At 38.5% G+C, this 21,347-nt stretch overlaps 1 protein-coding gene across 1 annotated transcript; it reads left to right on the forward strand.

Moving 5' to 3' along the window:
* The first annotated feature begins 1,114 nt into the window (after positions 1–1,114).
* Positions 1,115–20,329, forward strand: FAM151B (family with sequence similarity 151 member B). The gene is made up of 6 exons (XM_063456771.1): positions 1,115–1,284; positions 4,237–4,362; positions 9,348–9,507; positions 14,140–14,357; positions 18,992–19,127; positions 19,926–20,329. The coding sequence occupies exons 1-6, from the start codon at positions 1,152–1,154 to the stop codon at positions 20,104–20,106; spliced, it is 954 nt and encodes a 317-aa protein (XP_063312841.1). The 5' UTR covers positions 1,115–1,151; the 3' UTR covers positions 20,107–20,329.
* The last annotated feature ends 1,018 nt before the right edge of the window (positions 20,330–21,347 follow it).

Genomic DNA, 21,347 nt, shown 5'->3' on the forward strand with positions numbered 1-21,347 from the left:
ATAATAAATTACACTCCACACACACACTAAGCAGGTCTATATAATAAATTACACTCCACACACACACTAAGCAGGTCTATATAATAAATTACACTCCACACACACACTAAGCAGGTCTATATAATAAATTACACTCCACACACACACTAAGCAGGTCTATATAATAAATTACACTCCACACACACACTAAGCAGGTCTATATAATAAATTACACTCCACACACACACTAAGCAGGTTTATATAATAAATTACACTCCACACACACTAAGCAGGTTTATATAATAAATTACACTCCACATACACACTAAGCAGGTCTATATAATAAACACCCCACACTAAGCAGGTCTATATAATAAATTACACTCCACACACACACACACTAAGCAGGTCTATATAATAAATTACACTCCACACACACACTAAGCAGGTTTATATAATAAATTACACTCCACATACACTAAGCAGGTCTATATAATAAACACCCCACACTAAGCAGGTCTATATAATAAATTACACTCCACACACACACACACACTAAGCAGGTCTATATAATAAATTACACTCCACACACACACACACACACACACACACTAAGCAGGTCTATATAATAAACACCCCACACTAAGCAGGTTTATATAATAAATTACACTAAGCAGGTCTATATAATAAACACCCCACACTAAGCAGGTCTATATAATAAATTACACTACACACACACTAAGCAGGTCTATATAATAAATTACACTCCACATACACTAAGCAGGTCTATATAATAAACACCCCACACTAAGCAGGTCTATATAATAAATTACACTACACACACACTAAGCAGGTCTATATAATAAATTACACTCCACATACACTAAGCAGGTCTATATAATAAACACCCCACACTAAGCAGGTCTATATAATAAACACCCCACACTAAGCAGGTCAATATAATTCATGCCCGTTTGCTCCCATACAGCACAGTGATAGTGACTGTGCTTACAATACATTTACCTGCACACCTCTCATTCCTATAGACTGTAACGCGTGCTGTGATTGGTCGGTATGGGATTAATCACTGAAACCCATCACACGATTGGTTCTGCCTGCTCCCTCTTCCTGAGGATCACGTGTTCCACGCTTGTTACTTTGTATCAGTGTGGATGGTTCGGCTCAGGAGCTGTAGTCGTTGCTCTCTGCCTTTCCTGGGGATTGTGAGCCTTGCAGTCGGAGTGCTTGTGCTTCTCTTACTGATTAGTGTAGATCTGGAAGGCAGAGCTATGGAGGGGACCCGGGGTAAGCTGGATCTGTTAGTAACTAGCTGCTTTACTTTATAGAACACATGGAGAGAATGTTATATAATCCTTCTAGATATTCTACAATGACCACTACCAGCATGCTTAGCTTCATTAATGCTGGCATAGCATCGTGGGAGTTGTAGTGTATGTATAGGCTTATTCCTGTTTGGCAGATTCCTTTCTGTGATATCCTGTTGATTTATTTTCCTAACTGATGGGATGAACTTAAAAGTAAACTTAAGATAAAAATAGCCACATATTAATATATATATATATATATATATATATATATATATATTAATATGGGGTTTCATGGGGGCATGATGCTAAATGGGAAACTAATGTAGTATTTCTACTTATTGTTTCTAATGTATCTTGCTGTGAGATCTGACTATAAAACTATATTGTCTAATGCAGTTATTATGGCACCAGGAGTATGTGTGTAGTTCCACCCATTGATGATTCACATCCAAATATGTGTACAGGTAAACAGGATCCTGCTGTATTGAATCCCATGTTAATAGTCTCTGTGATGCCGCTTTAATTCAGGCAGGTGTAGGTTTATTTTTTTTTCTGCGTAGCAGGACAATAACCGTTTGGAGCAGACTATAGCAGAACATTTTAAAACAGAACTGTCTCTTCGCTGGCATTTACACTATGGAATAAAACTCTGAAATCACCTATAACTAGTGTTAAAGCGGCACTGTCACTCCCCACACGCTGAAAAATGAGTATTTCATAAAGGTAGAATTTTTATAACACAAAATAGTAAAGAAACTGCACTCATTCATGTGACCAGGGGCTAGCGCAAACCCTAAACCGTTGAATTCAAGTAGAAGAAAGAAGGTCCAGGCACTCCAATGCTCAATAAGGCACGTTTATATGGAACACCGTGAAGCCAGCATCGTTTCAACCCAACAATAGGTCTTTGTCAAGTTTTGTAGTACTTACAGGTGATTTGAATATCGTGCAAAATTTCAATAATGCAATGTAAAAGGGGAAACTAATTCATGAGATAGACGCATTACATGCAAAGCAAGATAGTTCAAGCTGTGATTTGTCATAAGTGCGTTGATTATGGCTTTTGCACGATATTCAAATTTTTCGAGTATCACCTGTATTTTAACTGTGTTGGAATTTCACTGAAATTCCATCCCAGTCAATAGACCTACAGAGACAAAGTAGGGATTACTTTGTCTCTGTATTTCTCCTCCGCCTGACTAAGTGTCAAACCGGACAGCCACCACCAGTGACTGCTGCAGAGAATTGGTTATGATTATGGAGGATACCGCAGTCTTGTAAGATCCTCCATAGACCTCATGCTGTACTATTGTGCATGCGCGAGAATACAGCACTAACGTCTACCTGGAAGAGAATCCGCTGGATCAAGATGGCTGCGCTCACAAGGCATAGATTGAGAAAGGTAAATCTCACCGGACTCCCCTCCCCCCCCCCCCCCCCCCCCAGCGAAAATGTCACTATTGGGGGTCTTTGCAAATACAGCAAAGTCCCCAGACAGTTGCCGTTCCAATTTAAAGGAACACTCAGAGCACCAAAACCAGTTAAACTGTGTAGATGCCATGGTGCCGGCCAGTAGTGCCCCATTGCTGAATAGTTTGATTTCTTATCAGGGTCCACTGGGCGCCTTTTCCTGTCTCCACTACTACTTCCACAGAGCCGGATGTTCCTAAGCAGGAACTTGTGTTCCTGAGCGCTTATTGGCTGAGATCGATCAGCTGACACCCTCAGCCAATGAGCTAAGCCCTTTTATGAACTAACGTTTTCAAGTGTTTATAATGTAGCCACCAGGAACCCACAGACCTCCTGAAAAGACAGTGTTTTTTTTTTTCCCCACAGTGACCAATTTTCAGTGGACCAATCAAGTGCATTTGTGTGTTGTATCATAAATGATTTTCTGGATTACCACAGAGAAACATATTGGCACTTTATAAATGAACTCCTATAAGTCTGTGCTCTTACGAATACTGTGTTCTGAGGAGTCCAAAACTAGAACATTGCTTTTAATATGAACAATTTAATTTAATATACAATTAGAGGGACACTGCAACTGCTTCATCTCTTTTTTTAAGTGGTGCAGTGTCTGGAGACCCCTTGCACCAATTTCCCATTTAGGGTGTTTTAGTGCTAGTACAAGTTTTTGCAGCAGCTCAACCACCTGCGTTTCTTAGGCTAATGAGGAAGCGTTAGCCTGAGCAGCAATGGGTAGCTGTGATTGGCTGAGAGTGTCAGCTGACCAGAATCAGCCTATCACAGTTTGCATTGCTAGCATGACTCGGTATGGCAAGAAGGAAGTGTATAATCTTTGTCTTAGCCACACCTCTAGTGGGGGCAGAGCTATGGGAAGTCATGGACCCTTATTCTGTGTTAAACTGCTGAAAATAATGTAACACTGAAGCAGAGGCAGTACCAGGGGACTCCAGGCACCATAAACAATTCAATTAGGTCAAATAGTTATAGTGCCTTCATTGTCTCTTTAGTTAGAAAGTCCGTACAAATCTGAACAATAAGGGTGACTATGACTATGGGGAAGGGATAGCCCAGTGCTTTCAGCTTATCCTTCCTGTCCAAATTTGGATTGATTTGTACTGATAATGCAGAAGTGAAACCGCAACGTTATTCAGTTCAGTGACGATGTGCATTAACAGCATCTATACATCATTGGAAAACCGCTTGATTCCAGGGGGCATACATGTAGAGGTATGGAATTGTATCTGTTGTTCTTGAGAAGCGGAATACTAAAGAAATTACACCACAACTCAAGACGTCGGGTACCGCACTGAGACTGTCTTACTAGATCCGGGAGACTTGGGACATATGGCTGCGTTATTTTCTATCTATAAGATTTTGTAATTAAGGCAACATAATAACCTGCATCTGACTGTAAATAAAGCAATGTATAGATTATAAAATACAATCTTTATTTTTTTAGGCTCATGGAGTGAAAACATTTTGGACTATTTTCTTGGTGAAAAGCTAATAAAAAAGAAAGATGGCTTAGAAATAACTTGGTATCACGCAGCAAACAGCAAGGCAAAATTAGAAGAAGCCTTACAGAGTGAGTATACCGTTTATATGTTAGAACCCACACACGAGTTTTTAAATAGGAGCAATACACCTTTCTAAGTCACTAGTTACACCCTATTAGGTGAACACTTTTGGACAGAAGACCGCAACATTTGTATTTTGTACAATTTGCATTTACAAGGAAACATAGAATGTGAAGGCAGATAGGAACCATTCAGCCCATCTAGTCTGCCCAATTTGCTAAATACTTTAATTAGTTCCTGGCCTTATCTTATAGTTAGGAAAGCCTTTTGCCTATCTCACGCATGCTTAAACTCCCTCACTGTGTTAACCTCTACCACTTTAACTGGAAGGCTATTCCATGCATCCACTACCCTCTCAGTAAAGTAATGCTTCCTGATATTATTTTTAAACCTTTATCCCTCTAATTTAAGACTATGTCCTCTTGTTGTGGTAGTTTTTCTTCTTTTAAATATAGTCTCCTCCTTTACTGTGTTGATTCCCTTTATGTATTTAAATGTTTCTATCATATCCCCCATCTCGTCTTTCCTCCAAGCTATGCATGTTAAGATCCTTTAACCTTTCCTGGTAAGTTTTATCCTGCAATCCATGAACCAGTTTAGTAACCCTTCTCTGAACACTCTCTAAGGTATCAATATCCTTCTGAAGATACGGTCTCCAGTACTGCGTACAATACTCCAAGTGAGGTCTCACCAGTGTTCTGTACAATGGCATGAGCACTTCCCTCTTTCTACTGCTAATACCTCTCCTTATACAACCAAGCATTCTGCTAGGATTTCCAGCTGCTCTATTACATTGTCTGCCTACCTTTTAATTCATCAGAAATAATCACCCCTAAATCCCTTTCCTCAGATGTTGAGGTTAGGACTCTATCAAATATTCTGTACTCTGCCCTTGGGTTTTTACGTCCAAGATGCATTATCTTGTACTTATCCACATTAAATGTCAGTTGCCACAACTCTGACCATTTTTCTAGTTTACCTAAATCATTTGCCATTTGGCTTATCCCTCCTGGAACATCAACCCTGTTACATATCTTAGTATCATCAGCAAAAAAAAACATACTTTACCACCAAGACCTTCTGCAATTTCACTAATAAAAACATTAAAGAGAAGTACAGATCCCTGAGGTACCACACTAGTAACGACTTTGCTTCGAATATACTCCATTGACTACAACCCTCTGTACCTGTCACTCAGCCACTGCCTTACCCATTCAACAATATTGGAATCCAAACTTAAAGATTGCAGTTTATTGATAAGCCTTCTATGTGCAACAGTGTCAAAAGCCTTACTGAAATCTAGGTAAGCAATGTCTACTGCACCACCCTGATCTATAATTTTAGTTACCCAATCAAAAAAATCAATAAGATTAGTTTGGCATGATCTCCCTGAAGTAAACCCATGTTGTCTCTGATCTTGAAATCCATGTGTTTTTAGATGTTCAACAATCCTATCCTTTAACATGGTTTCCATCACTTTCCCCACTACTGAAGTAAGGCTTACTGGCCTATAGTTGCCCGACTCCTCGCTGCTACCTTTCTTGTGAATGGGCACAGCATTTGCTAACTTCCAATTGTCTGGGACTACTCCTGTTAACAATGATTGGTTAAATACATCTGTTAATGGTTTTGCTAGTACACCACTAAGCTTTTTAATAGCTTTGGGTGTATCCCATCAGGCACCATCAAATTATTTGTCTTTACTTTTCACAGTTGAAATAGAACCTCTTCCTCTGTAAATTCATTTGTCTTTTTTCATAAAGGGACACTCCAGGCACCCAGACCACTTCTGTCCATTGGAGTGGTCTGGGTGCCAACTCCCACTACTCCTAACCCTGCAACTGTAAATATTGCAGTTTTCATAAACTGCAATAATTACATTGCAGGGTTAACTCTTCCGCTACTGGCCGTCTACTAGAGGGCACTTCCTGGTTTCTAGCACAGGTTTTCTGTGAGGACCTCCAGCGTCGCTCAGTTCCCCAAAGGAAAACATTGAAAGCATTTTCAATGCTTTCCTATGGAGAGGTCTAATGCGCATTAGGAGAGGAGCGTGGGCGGACCTGAAACCACCGCCGAGAGACATAGGTTGGGGTTCTCAGGTAAGTCACTGAAGGGTTTTTCATGCCTTCAGCAACATGGGATGGGGGGGGTGGGAGGAAGAGGGTACCTGGAGGGTCCCTTAAACTGAGATCCCTCTCCTTCATTTTCATCTGTAAATACTGATCATAAATATTCATTGAGGCAGTCAGCTAGACCTTTAACCTCTTCTACATACCTTCCTTCTTTTGTTTTTAATATAACTAATCCTTGTTATACTTTCCTTTTCTCATTTATGTATCTCAAAAAAGTTTCTCTCTTCTGTGTGTGACTTGGAAGCTCTTATAACTTGCTTAGCCTCTTTCTGCCTAATCTTATAGATCTGTCTGTCTTCCTCATTCTGTGTGTTTTCTTTTTACATTTATTTATTTTTACAATTACTAAATGCTAGCTTTTGTTTTTTTACTATTTTGGCCACTTCTGCCAAAATAGTAAAAATGTACTACATTATGTCTCGACTAGGAAGCGGTGGCATTAGAGATTAATTGAGATTTACTTTTGCCTGCACTTTGCCTTCATCCTGTTTGCAAAAAGGAACAAAATCTGTAATACCTATGCTTTTTTTTTTTTTTTTAATCATATGAAATGTTAATTTCAGACAATTCATACAGAACTATATTTGACCAGGGTTTTATTTTGTTACTAAGAAATGTTGATGCATATAGCAGAAAATGCTGAAATATAAATAAGTAGAATATTTATAACGATTGTCTCCTGTTTTAAAATATTAAAATTGTTTTACTATGATCACTTCAATAATTTAAGAGCCCTCACATCTGAGCATGGCCTCTGTTTAATATTGTTGGGCAAGTTCTGTTACTATACTCCCTAGCCAGTACTAGCAACGTTGGCTAGGGAGTTTCCATATGGAGAATGTAGCCTGTCTCGTCTAAGAATCTCTTCTTTTAACCCCTTAAGGACCAAACTTCTGGAATAAAAGGGAATCATGACGTGTCAGACATGTCATGTGTCCTTAAGGGGTTAAAGGGACACTAAGCACCAAAACCTTTACAGCATAATTTAGTGGTCTTGATGTGTGTGTTTGTGCTATAACCGTTATTGTATTGGTTGGGTAAGTTTTTTTTTTTTTTCTTTTTTTTTTTTTTTTTTTTACTTATTTCCTATTTTTTTCCAGTTTGCAGCCCTTTACAAAAACAAAAAAAAATACCCTTTAACTTGACCTTGTTTGTATCATTTTTTTAAAAATGTTTTGACAATCTTTAGTTTTTATTTTTTACATAGAAAAGATAGATATACAATATAATGCAGCATTGCAAGTAAAAATGATAATCAAGATACATGGGTTGTGTTAGAATAGACAAACAATCAACATTGGGCAACTAGATCTTTATCTTCTGCATATTAGGAGGTATCAGGCAGCCGTATCAAGTAGGCAGCATGCACAGGTGATGTCGTTGGAGACAAGTCCTGTGCATCTACGTTTGCCTATACGTCGCCCCGACCAATCATGCCTCTCTTACTCATCAGTTAATCTTGAGGCCATTTGTGGCTATTGTCATAAGAGTTGCCACGTTCCTACTTCAAAGCACTAGCCTAAGTATAAATTTAGGGGAGAGGAAAGGGAAGGCAGCACAGGAGGAGAGATATGAAGGGGAAGATGAGAAGAGAGACAGAAAGAGAAAAAACAAAAAAGGGGGAGATGGCGGCGGCCGTCCCCTGACCCCCGGACCCATAACGGCCAGAAGAAGTTACCCTGCCCCCCGCACACTTACTGGATTGTTTGTATCATGTTAACACATAAGAAGGTATACAGGATTTCCCCAGTATTGTAATGCGTACTGTAGACTTTGAATAATATGTATTTGAAGTGGCCACACCGCTCCACACCCCACAACAATACCGCCACATCATCAGATATTGGTTTTCCCTTTAATTTATTTCACATCCTGTGTAGAGGTCCAGCGGGAGCACAGGTGAAGTAATGAATGTCTGGTGTAAATTTTAGAAAAACTCTGTTCGCCTCATGTGTGATTTAGTGGGTGTTAGGATGCCAAACTGCAGCTAACAAACTGTTTATACCACGTTTCTTTCAGCATTCATGTATTAGTATAGTTAAAGGGACACTAGAGTTACCCAGACCACTTCATTTATATGGCTCTTTTCTTATAACCTTGCAGTTTAAATTATTGCAGTTCTTTTAAAAAGCTGATATGTTTAAATTGCAGGGTTAAATCCATCTCTAATGTCTGTCTTCCTGATGGCAACTAGAGGCGCGTTAAGTGACGTGGAAACTTGCCTCACATGCACATCAGGTTCCCAATGCTCCTCTCTGAGGAACGTTGGATTAGACCATCGCAAAGGAGGCCATGCTTCCGAGAGGCGCAGAGGTGAGCATTATAAACATAGGAGTTCAAACACGTCTTACTGGTATAATCCAACCAAGAACCGTAGTGGTGGTACGGTAAGGAGTGTCGGCCAGCCAACCCCAGGTAATCGGTAAAATTATTCAAAACAGTTTGACTATGTACAGTAGGAGGGAATCGGGGCACCATAACCACTACAGCGTGCTGTAGTGTTAATGGTGCTCTTAGTATTCCTTCAAGTAAACAGTGTTCACAAATGTCCAGCAGATGGAGCTATAGGCAAAAAAAAGTATACTTTCATGTTCCTCTTAGTTCGACGATGGTAAAAATCTTTTAGACCCAAGCTATAAATATGCATTTGGAATTTGGGCTAATTTAAGAAACTACACATGGAAAATACATTTTGCAAATAGAAGTTGTTTTTAGAGCCCTCTAAACATCTAGTTATCATAAATCCTTACAAAAGTACGTGAAGTTGTGGAGTCATTGGATTTCCCAGTTCAAAGGAGCCCTGAAAATTTTTTTTAAAAAATTTGTAAATTTAAAAAAAAAAATGTTTTACTGTTACGCAGGTGACGTTCACATGATTGAAGCAGATGTCATTCTGCGTGGATCCGGTAACAAAGAACCAATCATGGCTCATCCTCCGGAAACGGACAGTGATATAACTCTGCAGCAATGGTTGGATGGTGTGTCGTCAACTAAGAAAGGCATCAAGATTGATTTCAAAAGGTATAACCTTGGAGAAAATAATAAAAATAGGTTATTTTTACATTTTTGGGCTTCCAGTCCAACTTACATGTTGATACCCCTTTCTGTAGTGCACGAACAATGCCCTCATTTTAAGTGTTTTTTTTTTTTTTTTTTTTTTAGTTTACAGTTAAGTATTAGAAAATGTGAAGATCTAATTTCTGATACTGATTCCTTGTTTCAAAACTTTTTTTATAATCCTATAGACTGTAAGCTCGTTTGAGCAGGGTCCACTTCAATCTATCGTTCCTGTAAGATTTATTCTAATTGCCCTATTTATAGTTAAATCCCACCTCTCATAATATTGTAAAGCGCTATGGAATCTGTTGGCGCTATATAAAGGGCGATGATAATAATAATAATAATGAGGGACTGTCACTTCTCTGGAATCTACACCATCAAATAGAACATTGGAAATTGCCTATAACTTGAGTTATCCTTTTTTCACAAGATGCTCTGTGTTCTTTTAAATTCGATATATACATAGCTCTTGTGATGTTTTTATATCTCTCAAAACTGTTAATTTCTTATTTATAAGTATAAGATGGTCACAGTTAATCACCTGGCTAGATTGCCTCTTGAATTACCTTTAGTTGAAAGATGGGGCTGCCAAACATATATATTTATGTAGTTCTCTTGCTAAATGTTGGGTTACCATATAAGCCTTTAATTAGATGACCACCACATGCCACAAAACCGTACAAAGTGTACGTTTGTTTTTAATTTTTGCCGTGCAGTAACATGATTAATTATATGACCAGTGAACAGCTTTATGACTATACATTTTGTTTATACATTTTGACACGGGTAACAATCAAATCAATAACCAAAAAAGAGCCGCTTGTACAAGAACAGTAATGCAAGCCACAATAATGAGTGAGTCATCTATAAGGTTTTAGTGCATAACTGCATATAATATGATTTAAAGGATCATCTTAAAACAGCTGGGAGGTAAATCAACTTCGGAATACTTGGCTTCAAGACTGTATGGAATACAGCAGTGCCATTGCTGATGGGGGGAAGGTGATCTCTCAAAACATAAATAGCTCTGTGATACTTACACAAAATGCACATTTCTATGTGTGTTGTTACTGTGCAGCTCTGTGATACCGTCCAAATATTCTAAGCACCTTATGGAACCTTTACTGTGACTGTCGCTCCAAATGAGGGACATCTGTGAGCTGTAAATAGTGATGTCCCGGACGGTTCGCCTGCGAATAGTTCCTGGCGAACATAGCGTGTTCGCGTTCGCGGCGGCGGGCGAACATATGCGATGTTCGGTCCGACCCCTATTTGTCATCATTGAGTAAACTTTGACCCTGTACCTCACATTCAGCAGACACATTCCAGCCAATCAGCAGCAGACCCTCCCACCTCCTGGACAGCATCCATTTAAGATTCATTCGGAAGCTGCATTCATTTTTTATTTTTTTTTTCAATTTTTTTATTATTATTTTGTATTTTATTTTTTCAGTGCATATAAATGTTACAAGCAGATACTCCCCCCAGACTGTGTTACTGCAGATACTCCCTCCAGACACTCTGTATTATTTTTATGGCCCCCACCCACCGCGCAGGGGTGGGGGCCGGGGGGAGGACAGTAGGTTCCCCCCTCATTATTTTTATGGCCCCCACCCACCGCGTAGGGGTGGGAGGGAGGACAGTAGGTCCCCCCCCATTGTGATTTATGGCCCCCACCCACCGCGTAGAGGTGGGGGCCGGGGGGGAGGACAGTAGGTCCCCCCCTCATTATTTTTATGGCTCCCACCACAGAAGCATATGATCTAAACTCAACATGTGCAGCATTTCATGGAAATGCCGCACATACAGACTGCAGGCACCATGACCAATTCAGATCACTGTAGTTGTCTTGGTGCTTGGAGTAACCATTTAATAATACCAAACAACACGCTCTCTTTATTTATTTTTATTGCATTTTTTTTCAGCACTGTTGTACTCCACTTATGAAACAAATATTAAAAAAACATATATTTTTTTCTAAACTAGTTTATTTCCAAAATATAAAAAAAAATGACACGCTTCCCTTCAGTTTATCATGTAGCCATGCTTTTGGGCTGTTCTCACGGCAACTGCAGCAGGGCCAAATAGTGTATGCTGATTAAACTCTTTCCTGTCATGTGAGTCTTCCGAATGTGTCTGAAAAAGTAATTGTTCTTTCTGACCCCCTAATGGCAAAGGGTCACATAATTTGCACAGTATAAGGGCACAATGACCTTCTCACAATTCTCATTAAATTACTGTTTGAAACCACCTTTCAAGCTGTCACATATTTAATGTAGCAATTTAGTTGACTTGAATATGCAATGTACTCTAATTTCTCTCCTTGTGTATTTCCATAACGCAGTCAGTCTTAAATTATTGAGCCCTCTAGGGTCAGTGATTCGGTAGCCTCCAATACTTGCTTGTAACTCCTCTAAACAAATCTAGATAGATATGGTTTGAAGCTTTATTTAAAATAGAAAAAAACACCAGTCATTCACGGAGACTAAAATATAGCATTCAAAATGTTCGATTGCTTGTAAACATACATATACATCTAGATCTCTGACTGCTAATCATGGCACTCCGGAGGTCTGTGTACTGCATATCCCATGATGCTCAGTCTGCCTGACGGAACATGTTTCTGGATCATACAGTTACAGTCGTGTTTAGTAATGTTTGGGTTTATCCACTGAAAGTGGAATTGGGGAAAATTATAATGAAGTTTAAATGGCTTAATTGGAAAATATTTTTTTTGGTTTGTTTGTTTGCTGGAGGCAACTATGGGATTAAATTGTTCGAGAACAGTCTAACACGTTGAGGTAAGACTGCCTCCTGGCACCATAACAACTTAATTTAGACGAAGTTGTTTTGGTGCTTAAAGTGCCCCTATATTTACTGCAAGCAGGCATTATGCTCAAGTGCTGATTTTTATTTATTTATTTTTTTTATATGGTGTTTTCACTTTTAGTACGCTGTACTGGTGGTTATGACATCAGGACCCTTACAAATACCAACCAGCAGGGTGACCATTCATTAAACCATTTTTGTTATGCCTACTGTATGTGAGCAAAAGTAAAGTATACCTACTACAGTGTTTCATTTTCCCCATAATTTTGTAGAGGATAAATGAAAAATCCTAATTCAGACGTTGCTTACACTTAAAGGGACACTATAGTCACCTGAACAACTTTAGCTTAATGAAGCAGTTTTGGTGTATAGAACATGCCCCTGCAGCCTCACTGCTCAATCCTCTGCCATTTAGGAGTTAAATCCCTTTGTTTATGAACCCTAGTCACACCTCCCTGCATGTGACTTGCACAGCCTTCCATAAACACTTCCTGTAAAGAGAGCCCTATTTAGGCTTTCTTTATTGCAAGTTCTGTTTAATTAAGATTTTCTTATCCCCTGCTATGTTAATAGCTTGCTAGACCCTGTAAGAGCCTCCTGTATGTGATTAAAGTTCAATTTAGAGATTGAGATACAATTATTTAAGGTAAATTACATTTGATTGAAAGTGAAACCAGTTTTTTTTTTTCATGCAGGCTCTGTCAATCATAGCCAGGGGAGGTGTGGCTAGGGCTGCACAAACAGAAACAAAGTTATTTAACTCCTAAATGACAGTGAATTGAGCAGTGAAATTGCAGGGGAATGATCTATACACTAAAACTGCTTTATTTAGCTAAAGTCATTTAGGTGACTATAGTGTTCCTTTAAGTAAATATTTTTTTTTTCTTCGTGACCAAAACAAAAGCGCAGAATTAAAATGAATTTAAAAGAATATATTTTTTCATGTTGATAATCGTGAAGAAGAAGGTTCATATAAAAATGTAATGTACGAATGTACTTGGTATTTTCCTATAGTAAGGAGAGGAAATGAGAGGGTCTGTGAATGTTGGTAAATTGCTTGGATTTATGCTGCTGCGTTATGGCCTTTTCAGTAACTTATTATCTGTAAGCATGCAATTTACTAACCTTTACAGACCCTCTTATTTCCTATCCATACTACCAAGTACATTCGTACATTCCATTTTTATACGTACCTTCTTAAATCCCACTAGGCAGCAGTCTTATTTAATAAATAAAATCTGATCCAAATGCTTTTTGTGAAAATTCAAAGGTGAGACGATTGCTGTAAAGACTGTTACTTCTATTCTTAAATTATCTCAATCCGTTGACAGGTTTCTTAACTTAAGAATATGTGGGCAGAACGAAATCGTTTTGCAGAGAGAGATGCAGAAACTGTAGGTGTTTTTGTGAAAGTTTCAGTCAAACAGAAAAATGTCATTTTTGAAATTAATCTGTTTGAAAATCGCCTTAAAACTCTAAATAGAAATGATGTAACACTATATTCTCTAAAGTTTTAATTGTGATCAAAACTACAGCCCACATTCTTCTAAGACTAAGAGTAAAAAGCACTGGAGTTACTAGTACTCGGTAGAGCTATCCACGGAATTGAGTGGGAGAGCTGATGCATCAAATAAAAATAAATAAATGTACCCAATTAAAGCTTACGTTTCAAAATAAATTTAATCTACTAGACAATATATTTATATTTTATTTTTATTTTTTGTAATTTTTAAAAAATGTTTTTTTTTTTTTTCTTCTTTTGAGTTTGGAATCTGTGCTGCCATCAATGCAGATATTACAAGCCTTAAAGCCGAAGATAAAGCAACCAGTTTGGATTAATGCTGACATTCTTGAAGGACCAGGTGGAAGGGCAAAGCCAGTGGACAGCAAAGAATTCGTAGATACTGTAACCTCATTTTTCGCTGATTTCACCTTATCTTTGGGTTGGACCACCAAATGGTATCCTGATAAACATAATGAAGGTGCGGAAACGTTTACCCTCAAGTGCTATCTTTTTAAAGTAGATCACTTGTGATTATGACTCGCTTATAGTGTACCGGTCATAGGACACATTATGGGAGCTTAATGTAAACATACAAAAAGCGCCATTTATCCATTGCACTAGCAGCAATGCATGCAAATGTACTTATTATTAAAAATAATAATAAATCGAGCTACGAAAATCTGAGACCTCTGGTCGACACAAATATAGAGGAAAGTGATTTTTCCGCTTTACCCATTATTCTGGTAAATTTTACTTGTCTGGTTTGGATGCGGGTTAAATGTAATTCTTAAATTTCTTTTAATTCCTCTACCTGAAACCCCCTCAACTTAAACCCCCCTATGTTGTATCATTCCTACTGACACATATATTTGTGGGAGGTGGTGGGGGGGGTTGTTTGTTTTTTATTATCATTTCCTAGTTAATTGCCCTGTTTTCCATTTTTCCTATGTTAGCTACAGTTCCAGTCCCATTCTCGGAAAAAAAAACCTGTATCTAATGATATTTCCTTTCCTTTCTGCATCTTCCCAACCCTCCTCCACTCCCCAAAAATCTTCAGGTTAGATGCATATAGAGTGCGGTAGCTTTAACAGTTATTCCATTGGCGATCACGTTTCCATTACCAATATTCCTCTACTTGATTCACACTTGCTGAGGGAATATGGGAATTGAATGAAGCTACAGTGTTAGGGTTATGGGAGAGGATTGTCCACAAGGTCAGTCGTATCAGAGAAAAGCTGAACTGAAGGTTGGGCGTTACAACCCATAACACCCAAGAATCTCATACAATAGCTGTTATGTCACAGGAGAGGATATAATAAAATATACAACTGCAAAACCAACTAAATATATTGTTTATCTTTATGATGCAGTGGTTTTGGTGTGTATATGCTGTCCCTTTACTACGACAATGTAAAACATTTCTGTTGATGCAAAATGGCAACGTTTTTCCACCTGTCAAAGAACACACCTCATTTAATTTTAGAAAAAGGGGCAGTATTCAAAACGAGAAAAAGAACACATTCTAATACTGAAAATATGTTTAACATAGTGTTCCTTTAAATATTTTGGGATGCACCCCATACCCCCAGTTGGGAAGCGAATCCCTAAAGTAAGTGATTTATCAAAGACTCCCGTTTACACACACTGGCTGGGATGGAGAATGTAAGCAGATGAGCAATCACCACACCTAGGGGCTTAGTTCCTTAATATACAGTCTTAGCAGAGAAAACCTGTAAATGTTTTTAATCTTGCATTTAAAATAAACGTTACATTTTAAGGAGAGCATGATGTTTTCTATCTCTTTTGATATTTTTTTTTAGATACACTACATATTGCCCCTGTTACTCTCTAGTGGTCTGTGTCACTGCTGGAAGTAGCATTTTTTGTGTATGTATCTTTAGGCTGATGTGCCACATCTGATTTAAAGAACTATTAGAAGTGGACACGTTTAATCTGTTTCAGGGATCCTTCAGTGACTATATATGAAATAAGTCGTACAATTGATCCAATTTACCATCTACTTGCCAATGGTTCAAGTTAGATTCTTATCTGAGATAACGCCTATATTGTTTTTATATGGTATCCCTGTACATCCGTTTCAGAGTAGTATTTACTAGAGAACTCCTTTTACCTATTTTATCTGGTTTTAGACTTTTTTTTCCCCCCTTTGTTTCCATTTTTTTATTTTATTTTATACTTTGCTATGTCATGTGACCTCTATAGAATTTATAAATCCACAACAAATTGTACTTTCATTTTCTTTCCCCAGTGTGTACGTTATTCGCTGAATAAATACAAGTAGATAGATGCACATCCTTTTTATTTTTTTATTTTTTTATATATTCCTTTTCTTTCTGTTTTTCTACAGGGCAAATGTTGTCCTTGATGTGGTTGAAGTATTATAATTGCTGTTCTTGTTGACACTGTAAAGGGCGCCTATCAAATATGTTGTGGAGGACATTCTCATTCTTGCAAAGTGTGTTGCTTACATAGTGATGGCAATGCATGCACGTCAATTGGAAATAAAAGCAGTCAAGATAGATTTATTTTTCTATTTCTTTATATTGCGTCCTTTTGGTTTACCTATCCTCCATGTCATATGTTTAATATTACATTATTAAATACGTCAATCTACAGAGTCCGTTAAACTAGAGATGTCTGCGAATGGACCATGCTTAAAATAGTTACAGAACCTTCTAAGTGACCCTTGTACAAATGTCTTTATTAATCAGCGTGTTTTTTTTGTTTTGTTTTTTTGGTTTTCTTACTCTGAAGGTTAATTTGGGGAGTTATTCACAAACCAATTAAAAAAAAGTTTTGGAGTAATTAACAAAATTCACCATCTTCAAGTTTGCAGCCAGCTCTACGTTGCTTCAGAACGCAACAAGAGGAAGCACGTCTGCTCAGAAATTATTCTAGAACAGTGGTTTTCTATGTACGGCGAGCCACCACAACATTTTCTGCAAATTCATTGTTGCCTGGGCCTTACAGTCGATTGTGATTATAGTGAATTGTCCCCCCTCCCACATTTCCTGCGGTGGCATGTTGACAGAAACCAGGATAGCGCCCTCTTCGGCAGCCTGGTAATACTAGTGCTCTCAGCTACGTAACCTGTGCCCTGTGCAGCTGTCTGGCAAAGCCCAAATTCTATCCACTATACAGGGAGTGCAGAATTATTAGGCAAGTTGTATTTTTGAGGATTAATTTTATTATTGAACAACAACCATGTTCTCAATGAACCCAAAAAACTCATTAATATCAAAGCTGAATATTTTTGGAAGTAGTTTTTAGTTTGTTTTTAGTTATAGCTATTTTAGGGGGATATCTGTGTGTGCAGGTGACTATTACTGTGCATAATTATTAGGCAACTTAACAAAAAACAAATATATACCCATTTCAATTATTTATTTTTACCAGTGAAACCAATATAACATCTCAACATTCACAAATATACATTTCTGACATTCAAAAACATAACAAAAACAAATCAGTGACCAATATAGCCACCTTTCTTTGCAAGGACACTCAAAAGCCTGCCATCCATGGATTCTGTCAGTGTTTTGATCTGTTCACCATCAACATTGCGTGCAGCAGCAACCACAGCCTCCCAGACACTGTTCAGAGAGGTGTACTGTTTTCCCTCCTTGTAAATCTCACATTTGATGATGGACCACAGGTTCTCAATGGGGTTCAGATCAGGTGAACAAGGAGGCCATGTCATTAGATTTTCTTCTTTTATACCCTTTCTTGCCAGCCACGCTGTGGAGTACTTGGACGCGTGTGATGGAGCATTGTCCTGCATGAAAATCATGTTTTTCTTGAAGGATGCAGACTTCTTCCTGTACCACTGCTTGAAGAAGGTGTCTTCCAGAAACTGGGAGTTGAGCTTGACTCCATCCTCAACCCAAAAAGGCCCCACAAGCTCATCTTTGATGATACCAGCCCAAACCAGTACTCCACCTCCACCTTGCTGGCGTCTGAGTCAGACTGGAGCTCTCTGCCCTTTACCAATCCATCCATCTGGCCCATCAAGACTCACTCTCATTTCATCAGTCCATAAAACCTTAGAAAAATCAGTCTTGAGATATTTCTTGGCCCAGTCTTGACGTTTCAGCTTGTGTGTCTTGTTCAGTGGTGGTCGTCTTTCAGCCTTTCTTACCTTGGCCATGTCTCTGAGTATTGCACACCTTGTGCTTTCGGGCACTCCGGTGATGTTGCGGCTCTGAAATATGGCCAAACTGGTGGCAAGTGGCATCTTGGCAGCTGCACGCTTGACTTTTCTCATTTCATGGGCAGTTATTTTGCGTCTTGGTTTCTCCACACGCTTCTTGCGACCCTGTTGACTATTTTGACTGAAACGCTTGATTGTTCAATGATCACGCTTCAGAAGCTTTGCAATTTTAAGAGTGCTGCATCCCTCTGCAAGATATCTCACAATTTTTTACTTTTCTGAGCCTGTCAAGTCCTTCTTTTGACCCATTTTGCCAAAGGAAAGGAGGTTGCCTAATAATTATGCACACCTGATATAGGGTGTTGATGTCATTAGACCACACCCCTTCTCATTACAGAGATGCACATCACCTAATATGCTTAATTGGTAGTAGGCTTTCGAGCCTATACAGCTTGGAGTAAGACAACATGCATAAAGAGGATGATGTGGTCAAAATACTCATTTGCCTAATAATTCTGCACGCAGTGTAGAGAAATTTACACTCCTGCATTATGAAGGATGAAAGTGTCTAACCTTCAGTGACCGTACTACACCATGTGCCAGACTTCTTCCTGGGGCAGTATATTGACAGTGGAGCAATCACCATGGAAACCGTTGTCATTTCTACTTTTGCTGAACTTTGCTAGACCATTGATGTTGCTTTCTGTATGTGTTTTATTGAATTTATTTTTTTACAGTGGTAGGTGCAATATTTATAGTAGATTATGTGAATGTAACAATTCTGTGTGGTAGGTCAGTGGAGCAATCAACAGATTTTTTTTTTGTGCTTTATTCCATGGGGATCGTTTAATTTGTAGAACTTCATACAATAATTTCTCTTTTTATAGAACCTCAATAAGTGCAAAATGTAACCTTTTTTGGTAAATGTGCTCATTTTGTAGGCTACAGCTGGGAGATGGTAAGAGAAATGGAGGAGATCTGTAAGGCGCTGAGCCAACCCGTGACATTCCCAGTTAGGGCCGCCCTGGTTCGCCAGTCATGGGATCAATTACACTGGCTGCTGAAGAAATCTGATAGGTAAGAAACACTTTGATTTACAATGTATCTCCTTCAAGAATATAATAAGGTTTCAGCCAAAACCAGGAAGTAGCTGAGATACAGTAGGCAATACTACGTTTCCACTTGTAACCAATGAGAACAAATCCTGCCCTCCATTGTACAGGACATCTTATGCGTGTACACTGGTTTTTCTTTCAAGAGGAAAGGATGTAAAGCCGTACTCACATGTTCATTTGGCTGTGAAAGCCAATGGAGTCTTTCCCAACGCTAGAGTGTCCCTTTAATAACAGACAATGGCAGTAGTCGCAGTATGGAAGACAATAGGCCAGTTATCTGCAACATGATTATGGAGCTTGTATGCAAATCTGAGCCATGAAGGGTAAGTTGCCCATCTTTTACTAAGAAATTAACAATATTAAAACTGTGAGCAGAAGCGATATGCTCAGATAAACTTAAAGCAGTATTCATGGCATTGGGAGTGATCTTAAAGGGACACTATGGTGTTAGGAATACAAACATAGGGTTTTATTCATATAGTGACACGCTAAAGAGGCCTATAAACCCTGCAATGTAAACATACCACAGTAATTTTTATAGGAACACTGTAGGGCCAGGAAGACAAACACTATCTTGCCCCCCCTAAATATAGTAAAATCTTTTTTTATTTTTTTTACCTGTATAAAATGATGACCGTAGTGTGATTAGAACACTTATTGCATTTCAGATTAAGCCTTATTGAGCTGCAGTTATTTTTAGAGGGCAGTACAAATAACTCAGCTTCAGCATTTACAGTCAATAATTGTGTGCTCATTGCAGGTACCGCTTGACCATCTGGGCAGGGAAAGATGACTTCTACTCGGTGGACGACTTGCTCTATGTTCGACGGAATTCTGACAAATTCAATATTTATTATGATGTGTTTGAACCCCAAAATAGTGATTTCAAACGGGCTATAGCACTGGAAGAAACTGAACAAGAACAAACCATAACAAACTAAGAATTATGTATATTACTATAATTGCGAGTTTTTTTGGTATACAAGTACTCAGCACAAACGAATATTTTGACCCCTTGAAACCTGGAATTTGCACTATATGTTCGTTTAATTGTAGTTTAAGGATTTCTCTTTAAGACTCCCATACATATTGTATATTGGGTTTTTTTTTTGGTCTTTCTTTTAATATCCTGTATGTATACCTAACACAACACTACATGTGAATAACATGTTAAAAATGTGGGGGGGGATAAATATATATTTCTATTTTTTTCATATTTATGCTTATTATAATATCTACACATCAAGTAGAACTAAATGAATAGATTGATGAATCAGTCCTGATTGGTAAATGCCTCATAGGAGCTAAATACATTTTTGGTAGCTTACTCAAACCCTATACCAAACACTCCGAACGCTATAGCAACTCTAACCATATAACTACCCTAACCATAACCCTGCACTATCCCTAACCCAGCCTTAACCCCCTCACTATAACACCAAGTCTACACTGACTTTAACCCCTAACACTAACCCAACCTCTAACATTTAGAAAATTGTCAATGAATACTGATAATAGCAGAGGGTTACAACTGTAGAGAGTTGTCTGATATATATGACATGACCCTGTCTGTTCTACTGAAGAGCTGCAAGCTTAGAATTGCTGTTGATGAGCGCGATTGGCGTTCTCATTGCTTTATTTAGCACTCAGTTTGAGTATCTAATGATACATTTGACTCCCTTATGAGAGCAGTGATTGAATCCTACTCACAAACTTTCAAGCGTTGAATTTTAATGGCTGTAGCGTCACTTACTTTGCACTATGCATACAGCGCGTATGTCAGTCTCTGGCCACTAAAATGCCCCCCCCCCCCCCCCCATCTATTGATATTGTAGTCTCCTAGTGTGAGAGCTAAACCCTGCTCTAACCGCATTGCAGTCAGTGGGGGTTTAAATCCTCATTTAAAGGGCTTTATATATTGCTAGCTTTAAGCGCAAAATACGGCTCATCTATCAGTGTGAGACCACTGAAAATAACCCCAGCTGACAGAGGTACTGTTTAATATCTAGTACTCCCTGATTTAACCCTGCTTACACCAAAACATTAGGACATGTCAATGCATCCTAACTGCCAGTATAGTTAGGGTGCAACTGCACCTCCTAATGGTGTGATGTGGTTAAATGAGAAGCTATAATATATCATACACAATATAAACATTCCATTACAGTGTTTTTTACATAGT

Source organism: Pelobates fuscus, chromosome 5 (assembly GCF_036172605.1).
Source record: "Pelobates fuscus isolate aPelFus1 chromosome 5, aPelFus1.pri, whole genome shotgun sequence".
In the NCBI taxonomy this organism is placed as follows: Eukaryota; Metazoa; Chordata; class Amphibia; order Anura; family Pelobatidae; genus Pelobates; species Pelobates fuscus.

Excerpts from the sequence above, each read along its gene's own strand:
- FAM151B (XM_063456771.1), top strand. The coding sequence starts at position 1,152 with ATGGTTCGGCTCAGGAGCTGTAGTCGTTGCTCTCTGCCTTTCCTGGGG. Across the intron at positions 4,363-9,347 it reads ATTAGAAGAAGCCTTACAGA|GTGACGTTCACATGATTGAA; the intron begins GTGAGTATACCG and ends ACTGTTACGCAG. Across the intron at positions 19,128-19,925 it reads CTGCTGAAGAAATCTGATAG|GTACCGCTTGACCATCTGGG; the intron begins GTAAGAAACACT and ends TGCTCATTGCAG.